The 9594-nt window shown below is 40.0% G+C and overlaps 1 protein-coding gene across 6 annotated transcripts in view; it reads right to left on the reverse strand.

Annotated features, from left to right (window-relative positions):
- Positions 1-9594, reverse strand: part of LOC138176002 (FERM domain-containing protein 4A) — a 416847-nt gene that overhangs the window by 61093 nt on the left and 346160 nt on the right. For all 6 annotated transcript variants that reach the window (XM_069106685.1, XM_069106684.1, XM_069106682.1 and 3 more), the window contains exons 13-14: positions 7475-7613; positions 25-166 (exon numbers count right to left, since the gene is read on the reverse strand). In XM_069106685.1, coding sequence (XP_068962786.1) covers positions 25-166; positions 7475-7613 — 281 coding nt within the window. The remainder of the gene's footprint in view (positions 1-24; positions 167-7474; positions 7614-9594) is intronic.

Below are 9594 nucleotides of genomic sequence, written 5' to 3' on the forward strand. Positions count from 1 at the left end.
AATAGAATAAACCAAAGCCCTTACCTGATGAAAGGAGACTCCCACTGCTGCCGCTGATAATTTTCCCTTTGCTACCCATGTTGGCTAACTTTGAAGTCTTCAGTGTTCCTGTCTCGGTCAGGTCAATAGCAATCTCGCTCAGGCTCCTCGCAGCATGAATTTTGGACTAGAATCAGATGGAAGAAATGTGATTATGGAGAAGCTTAGATCTGGTGAAGCATTTACCACTTATGGACAACAGAAACCTGCTTGTTTGTGATGCTGCAAGTTGACGATGGTATTTGACTATTCCAAGTCTGGGAAGTTTGGATCCAGCCATTCGTTAACATATTACTGAAACTTCTGGCAAGGGCACACATAAGCAAGCTATCATCGAACATGAGTTACAAGTATTCTGTGATTATTTTAATTCTGTGCTTAAACATGTCTACTTCAAGGAGAAAAGAGATGAATTTTTTAAACTTGTATGAGTGTGTGTGGTTTTCCTAAAGAGCAGGTCTGACCATGCCCCTCTGCCCCCTCAATAAATTCCAGTGGCTTACTATTACCTCTAGAATCAAATATAAACTCCACTGTGTGGCACTCTCACGACCTGACCTTTTCAGGCTTCATTCACATTGCTTGTGTCCATGAGACTAGTGGTCCAGCCATGCTGGCCCACTCATTGTTCTTATAACATGTCATTTTGTCTTCTGTCTCTGTACCTTTGTACTCACCGTTCCTCGTGAGTGGAATGTTCTCCCCCTATATCTGCCCCACTTAGATCTTCTGACCACCATCAAGAATCAGCCGAAGTGACAGCTTCTGTAGGTGACCTGTCTAAGGGCTCCTCCCCGCTTTCCCCATCTGCTAATATTCTCCTTTTCAAGGCCCCCTTGTTTCTATCTCTTATGTATCTTGTGTATCTATTGATGTGCATGTGGCCTCTTTCATTAGATTATAAACTCCTTGAGGGCAGAGACTGGTTCTTTTTTTTGTTGCTTTTTTATATATTCCCTGAGCTTAGCACAGGGCTTGATATATGATAATACTAAGTTGTTGACTGATTTAAAGGTTTCGTGATGTAAAAGTCATTTTAAGCTGCATTTAAATGTTAATCTGATTTCAAGATGTCTTTGTTATTCACACAGCACCAAAAAGATTCTTAGTAATTTTAGGAGAATGGCAGTTAGATGGTTAGTAGGTGTATATGCGTTATTGATATGGCATTATAGTATGTAAGATGTGAATACTTATGGAGCAAATGCTTTCCTGGTCATTCAGAGTCCAATAAAAAGTAGGAATACAAACTTTTAAAGAAGCTTTCAATGTCAAAGGAACTAATGAAGATGTGTAACTAAGAGTGTATATTATATATAATTTTGTTTATACTATATTGTTATATAGTTATAGATAGACTAGTGTTTGCAGTAGAAAAGAACAATAAAAATTTGCTATGTTTATACATTTAGGTAATTAAGATATCTGTTTCATTTACTGCTTTTGTTTGGCAAATAAAAATGTTTTTCATTCCCACAAATATGTCTGAAGTTTACAATTTTCATTTAATAGCTGGGGACCAAATTCTGAGGACAGCAATGAAGACAATGGGCAATATTCAAACAATTACCTTTAGCAATATAATTGTAACTGTAATTTACAAATTTGCTAATTGTTCTTCTTAACTAAACTCATTAACGAATGTTGAATATTTAAATATAATCTACATATATCTTTGAGGCAATATGGGTTAGGGGATAGAGAGCTGCCCTTGAAGCCAAGAAAAGCTGGGTTCAAGTCTTATCTCTGATGTATACTGACTGTTTGATCCTGGGAAAGTCACTTAAATTCTCATTGCTCTAGGCAGCTTTCTAATACTAGGGGTTTCAGAGTAGGAGCTGTCTTTCCTTGGTAGAATTGGTGAAGCAAATCTGTTCTGGAGTTTCCTGATCTGGAGTTCCTCATACGAATAAAATCACAGGTCTTGTCCATTTCCTTATGCACATGTAGTCCTAGCTCAAAGTCACAATGGCGGCTCTGAGGAACCTTAACACATAACTAATAATTAACAGTAATTCCCTGCCTGGCCTGGATGAGTGCCATGGCCTTCCCTCAACACAGGCAAGCACTGGTGGAAGGGTCAAGGACATATTATGAAGGGAGCATAAATGGATTTCTTTTTTCTAGTTTCATCCTGGCGGTCCTCATTTTTACTCATTTTAATGTTCCCTTCTCTAGATGGCCAAATAAGCACATAATTGCTACAAGCACTGCCTGGACATCTCTCATGCTATCCCGGGTTTGTCAGAACTTAGAAAAAAATGTCTAGATTTCGGGATACAGCCGGTGAATGCAGGGAGTGGGTGGAGAAGGGTTGACCATGACCATGGTGCACTTTCCGTGTGTTAACAAGATAAAAACCTAGAGGATAAAGGAAATGCTGAAGCTCATAGCTTGTTTTGTTTACCTAGGAATGAACTGTCTTCCTCCTCAGCCTTCTACCTTGTGAATCTTTCCTCTAGTCATGATTCCTTCCTGACCTCAGCAATTTTCCTTGTTCTCAGGACTAGGTTGGCTTTCTCAAGTTAGTGCTTCCTTGTTCCATAAAATAATCATGGCTGCCAAAGGCCTCTCACAGGATTTGGGTCTGGAGCAGAAAACAGGAAAGGGCTTCTATTTCATTTTGACATGGAATGTCAACAGCACCCATCTGGACAAGCGCTATCTCTGAACAAGCCCGGATTGTGTCTGGAGAAATCCTGCTTCTCTTCTTTTTGGCAGCAGCTACACCCTCATATGAGCTAGTGCTAATGAAAAGAGAAGCACTTCCATACCTAGCATTTAGTTATCCAAGAGAGAGATGGAAAAGTCTAGCAGCTAAGGACACCAAGAAATGGAAGCTAGAGATTTACCACTAATTTGCTGAGTGACTTTGCATTTGTGTGGTTAAACCTGAAGCTTCAGTGTCCTCAGAGAAAACCATGGACAATTGCCTCCCCTGTGCCATATTCACATATGGTTGTGTGTATGTGTATGTGTTTGTGTGCACGCTGGTGGTGATGGTGGGGTTATCTGTGAAATACCTTCATTCTGGGCCTAGGATACCTAGAAAATCCAGTCCCAAATGAGTGAACCTAGAAGAGGCAGCAAGAATCCAACAAAGAAGACTTCAGAAAAACTTCCTGATTTTGTTTGGAATGGTAATATGGCAATGACCAAGTTAGGCTGGGTTGGAGTACTAGCAGAAATGAAGGGGGGGCCAAGGGGGGGCAAAGGAAATAATTTGATTGCCCCAAAAGGAATTTTCAGACTTCTGAGTCTCAGTAAGGAGATCTGTCTGGCTTAATGCCCTCTAGTCTGAGGTATCAAGCTCACACAGGCAATTTCTTTTGACTCCTGGCCTTGGACAAAACGAAGAAGCCTGTATTATCTTGGAAAAGAAGAAAGGATCCCTCAATTATTTGTTATCTGAAGGAAGACTGTTATTAAGTTTCTGGGAAAAGCTAGCTCTTTAAAAGATAAGGTTGGGAACTGTGATTTCATTGGCATGGAGAATTCCCAGGTGAGGAAAGTCCTTCTACCAAGGCAGGTGGCACTTTCTTGGTCACTTACAGATTTTAAAACAATTTGCATTTTAGAATATTTTCATCTGGAGATAGCAAGACCTTCCTTGACATAAGGATATAAGGGGTTTTCAAAGTATCTTGTTTGACCACTATCTTGTTCTGATCTCTGAGGTAATATGGGGTCAGTTACTAATTGCAATGAACATTTCTACAGTACAATGCCTCTTGTTCTCAAAGGGTTTCACAGACATTAATCCATTTATACTTAGCCAGCCTACCATTTCCTCCCCACAGGCAGAATGGTCCTTAACTATAAAACTGGGAGAAAATAATGAAGAACAAGTCCAAGTGTGCACATGCATGTGTGTAGAAGTGGGGGGCAGGGAAAGTGAAAACAACAGAGATGTGGCACACACATGAACAGGGCAAACAAAATCCACAAAAGGAGAAAAAAAGGGGGAAAAACATGAAATTATGGGCTACCTTTTGGGGTACTTTTTGCTAAGATCACTAGACAACACTTGTCTCTGGGGTTGGTGAATATTATATGGGAGGCCCTGCTCAAGGCCTTTGGAGAAATGAATGGGTATTGTGAAATATGGGTGGTGTAGAATATGACATGATCCCAACATATATAAACCAGCATCAACTGTTCTAAAGAATTTTAGAAGTGTTTGGTCCTGAATTAGACAGAATTCATCTGGAAGTGTATCTATTAGCCAGGAAGAATCTTAGCCATTTTTAGGCGTGTGAGAGTGTATGTGTACACACATGTACACACAAACACAAATATATATGCATGTATGTTATTTACATACATTACATCATATCTGCATATTACTCATTCCTTAGATGGGGATTTTGTGATATACTTTCCCTAAGGGGGCATTTGATCAGCTCTGTCACCTCTGTTTTAACTTGGGGAGCTTTCATCCAATCAAGTAACATAACTGTGGTAACAATTTGCTGAGTAATTCCACAATACTCATCTCATTTAAACTTTTGATTACTGGATGAGGACAGGAATTTGGACTCCTATTCTCTAGATGGAGAAAATGAAACCCAACAAGGTAGTAAAAGGCATTTGCCCAGAACTGTCATCCAAATGTTGTACGTTATCCCTAATACAATATAAGTCAAAGAATAATATCTGGTGGGGGAATGGAAGGGCATCATGGCATTTGTGATCCTCCAAGACTTACTTTGGTGAAGTGATTGTGCCCAATGAGGATACACATTCCCCTCCACAGCTTGAAGACTGGTTACTGAAATAGGGGGATGTTAAGGCCCTCCTTGTTGATGTTGAAATTTGGTTTAGTCTTTTAACTGTTATTGTATCATTAATATAATACTTAAATAATTTATAATTATAACATTATATAATAATAGTAATAATAATTGATGTTACTACATCATCTTCTGCATAAAAATGCATCTTTCAGGACAAACACAAGAGGTAGAATCTTTACATGATCAATCAACCAATTCATCAATAACATGGTGTGCAAGGTATACTAGAAAGTATATTCAGCTGGCAGTTGTGGTGTAGTGTGCTAGACTGGGAAAGCTGCAATCTGAATTCAAATCCCACTTCTAATATTTGCTGTGTGATCCTGCTCAAAAGGTTTGACCTCTCTGAGACTGAGTTTTCTCATTGGGAGTGGGGTGGGAGGGGTTCAGATCACCACTGAGATGTCAGTGGTATAGGGCTGGAAGATACAGCAAAGTGAAGATATTTCTTTTAACAATGGGAAAATCTTGCGCTATATACAGAGCTTTTAGAGGCACTGAGTAGAGTGTCTACCCCAGGGGAAGGTAGCTGGTAGGTTTCACAGAGAGGATTTGAACTTAGATCATCCTGCCTTTTATTCAGGTCTTTTTTCATTATGCCAAAGTTGTTTTTCTTCAATTACAAAATGAGGATAATGAAAATAACATCTGCACTACCAACTCCACACAGCTGTTGGCAGCAAAGTATTGTATAAACCTTAAAGTTTTATTTACGTGTAAATTGTTATTATTGTTAATTGTTTGCTCTCTATGGAGCCAAATACAATTTTTTTTCTCCTTTAAATTCATGGTATTAATATAGGGAACTTTACATCAGGAAAGATTAACCTCTGTGTTCTAGAAGATTACCAAGCCATCCATCTGTCTTCATATATCACTGTAACAAAGGGTCATGGATCTAGAGCTTGGATCTAGAGGCCATCTAGTCCAACTTCCTCACCGCACAGATGAGAAGACATTAGTCCAAGAAGGTTGTTAAAAGACTTGCCCAAGGTCACATAGTAAGGGCCAACAGCAGGATTTGAGCCCAGGTTTTTAACTATTAAATCATCAAATGAGTATTGAAAGGTTTTGGCCTCTAATTGTTCTTACTAATAGTAAACTCTTATAGTTTTAGCCAAACTCTTATACTCATGCAACCTGTGCAATATATAACTAGTTGAGACACCTTGTCATGGTTTCATTTTGTTGTATCAAATAAAGTCTAAAATAATTGTGCCATTATAAATCATTATCATAAAGGTTATAGTGCTGGTATGTTCTTAACTGTATAAAATGCCAAAGGTAAGGGCTTTGAAGTTTTATCTCAGACACAATTCAAGACAACCAATGCCAAGAAGGTGGTGGGAATACAAAAACTAGCAAAAGAAAAAACATGGCAGTCATTGCATGGCCAGTTTGCATGGTGGATAGCTCCTAATTTAAAGCCATTCTACACTTTATGCATTAGTTTGCTTTCCTCTCCTTATCTTCTTCTCCCTTTCTCCTTTCCATGCTTCCTAAGAAAAAGAAAAACAAATCTCCAAACAAGGGAAGGTAAAGAAAAAGGGAAAAGCCCTAAGACCAGCAGAGTTGCACTGGACTAATGAACCTTTGAGCTGTCCTCCCACACCCACCACAGAAACTAACACAGCAGGAGAGAAGACTTCACAAGAGATTGGTGGGCTGCCAAGCTTTGCTCATTCAATATTTCCACCCCCTCCCCCATGGCAGTAAGATCCTGAGAAAGGGACAGAGCCCATCTTGATATGCTTTTATTCCAGAGGGATAATGAGTAGGAGTGACTCCTGATGGTGGTAGATGGGGGAATGGGGGGAGAGGATGAGGAGGTGAGGTAGAAGAAAGAAGGGTGAGTGTTGATATGTTTGTGTGTGTTAACAAGAAAGACATCACTCACCCACCCAGCCACCAGCTGATGAGACCTGCCCGTGTGTGTGAGGGAACCACAGGGAGCCTAAGGAAGATGGTTATTGACACATTTCTGAGGTCCTAGGTCCTGTCTTGGAGAAGGTTATCATTACTTTTTTTTTTCTTTTTCATGTGTGTATATGTGAGTGTGTGTGTGTGTGTGTGTGTTTAATGAAGCTGGCAGTTATAAAAGCCTGGAGGGGTCAAAGCAATTATCCTAAACAGTTAGGTGTTGTCTATTAACTGAGAAAGATTACTACTTCTCTCCTTTCTAGAAAGAAGAATACAATTTGCCACTGTATAAAATTCTAGTTAAAGAGTTTTCCTTTTTGCTCTGAGGTGGGTTCCCCAATGGTTTGAAAGAGGGTCAGAATACCACAAATGAGCCTTAGCAGACTGCCTCAAGAAGGATGAACAAATGAGTTGTGGGTGGGCCGGAAAACCCTCTGGCACCTTGGAGGGAATTGGTCTCTTGGCAAATTCTGGTTTTATTCCATCTATCTACAGCCCAAAGAGGCAGAGAATACCATGACTGGCATGCATTTATGCCAGTAATGAGTAAAATGGGCCCCAGTTCAATTTTTAATCCCTGAGTTATGTGATCCCTGGGGCCCATCCAGTCTGTGACCTCCAGGTATAGCCATAGTCCATCTATTAGAAGGCTCCTGCCTTTGTGAAATCTTTAGTGTAAACAGAAATTGTTCCCTCCACGTCCCAGGGAAGAGTTTTACCTTACTCTGCTTTCTGTCCAGGTAGAACTGGTGTTGGCTAATGGCCATAGCCCATATGGACTTGATTAATGCTGGACATGCATACCACGTATGCACTGCAATGCCACTGTGACCAAACGTCCTCCTAGTCACCGAGGCCCTGGGGAAGCAGAACAAGAAGGTGGAACATGTTATGCTGGGGTTATTTTCAGGGTCAGTCAGTAAATCAGTGAGGAGAGTTTATAGTGCCAAGTACAATGGTAGGTGGTTACAAAATGTGACTTATCAGAACACACAAACACAGACACACACATATTTCGTAGACAAGCCAGCAAAAGTCCCTGTTTGGATTCCTGACTCCTTAGGGTTCAGGCTGCTGCCAAGACTGTCTTGCTGGGTCACAGATGGGTCAGAGCAGGCCACTGGCCTTCCGTGCTTGATACTGTGTTGTTGACAAAGGCCCTACTTAATAGAGGGAACACAAGCCTTCTATTCAAGAAAAGCCTTGAATTAATTGGCAACAAGGTCTCTGGTGAAATACAGGTAAATTATTTCCTAATCCTTGTAGGCCAGAGCTCCTGACTCAGTCATGCCTTTTCCATCACCTTAGGCTCAGTCCACCATGGCAAATGTTGATTATCAATTTGAAGTGTTTGTTGGGGTGGAGAGCAGTTAGATGTTAGCAAAGATTGTTAGAGCTGGTAGGAAGCTGAGAGATCATCTAGGCCAGTTGTTCTCAATGTCTGGTCATCCCTATCCACTGGTGATATATCCCCTCTTTCAGGAGATCCTCCAGGTCAAAACGATTTTCATAAGATTACTATGTTATTGATATTACCCATAGAAACAAAAACTCTTCAGCATCTTCCATAATTTTCAAGAGTACAAAGGGCTCCTGAGACCAAAAAGTTTAAGAACTGCTGAATTAGACTAAAGCCTTTATCTCACAGATGATACGACTGAGGCAAGAAGAAAAGAGAAATGACAACAAGGGTAATGAATGAGAGGTTAATGAATGAGAGAGTGGAATCCCCCCCCCCCCTTCCCTCTCATTACATATCAATTATTTCAGCATGGAGTAAAGAAGACACTCAGATTTCCAAAATGAAACTGGAAACCACTGGTTTTTCATATAATTAGCTACAAATAAGAATAGAGGTCAATGTTTTCCCAGAAGGGAAGGAAGTCTCTTAACAAATAGAGGCTGTCTGGCCACTTTACTGGGGGTCAGGAGGTACATGGTAATGGTAGACTGATCATTATGAAAATGGAATCGTAGCTTTGAAAAACAGTGTGTGTGTGTGTGTGTGTGTGTGTGTCATCAACTTACTGGGCAAACAGAGTAGGGACTTTGGCATAGGAGTTAAGGTATATCAAACCTTTTATTAAGGAAAAGAAAGGAACATAGTTTTCCTAAGATTAGTAAATTGAAAGATCCCAGGGTAACAAGGACAGAGTACTAACATTGGATTTTAGGAAATTTTAATTATAAATAGGATTTGTCAACCCTTCCCTTGAGGAAAATTCAAGGTTTCTTCTTTCTTTCTGGTTTGTTTCAGTTATAGATTTAATCAGTTGAACTGGCCCCAGTTCCTGAATACTCACTTTTTTATTGAAAAATTAAAATCTGGTGTCAATTAATACTCCTAATTCCAGGTGCATATGATTTATGTTGTTACTTTGGTTAAAATGAAAGCTTGTGAATGAGCAAACAGTTGTCAGTTGAAATGCAGCCAGAAAAAGAGGGGAGGGAGGGAACCACATATAACAACACACTTAGAAATTTTAAAATGAAACTGCCAAGCAAGGATCTGGTTCCCATAATAGCTATTGGAACTGGGATGAGTTCAACTCTTATTTTTCTCTAGCAAAGTTGAATTGGGATGGGGAGTGTGAAGGGGGAAGAAACTTGAAATTTAAGACTGTGAAAGTTGCAAAATGAACTGATCCTTGTGGAAGGATCAGTATTTTTCTCGGAAAGATAGTGGGAAAAATGAAAGAACTAGCAGCTGAGTATAATAACCACATTCTTTCCCCACTTCAGGCCCTTCCCAAAGCATGTTTTCTTCTGCTCTCACTAGTTCTACTAACCTGAATATCTGACAAATTTAGAGGGCCAGAGAATCAGGAGTTAGGCATGG

This window comes from Petaurus breviceps, unplaced genomic scaffold (assembly GCF_028583685.1).
Source record: "Petaurus breviceps papuanus isolate PSGF00001 unplaced genomic scaffold, PetGlider_PUasm1.0 80, whole genome shotgun sequence".
Classification (NCBI taxonomy): Eukaryota; Metazoa; Chordata; class Mammalia; order Diprotodontia; family Petauridae; genus Petaurus; species Petaurus breviceps.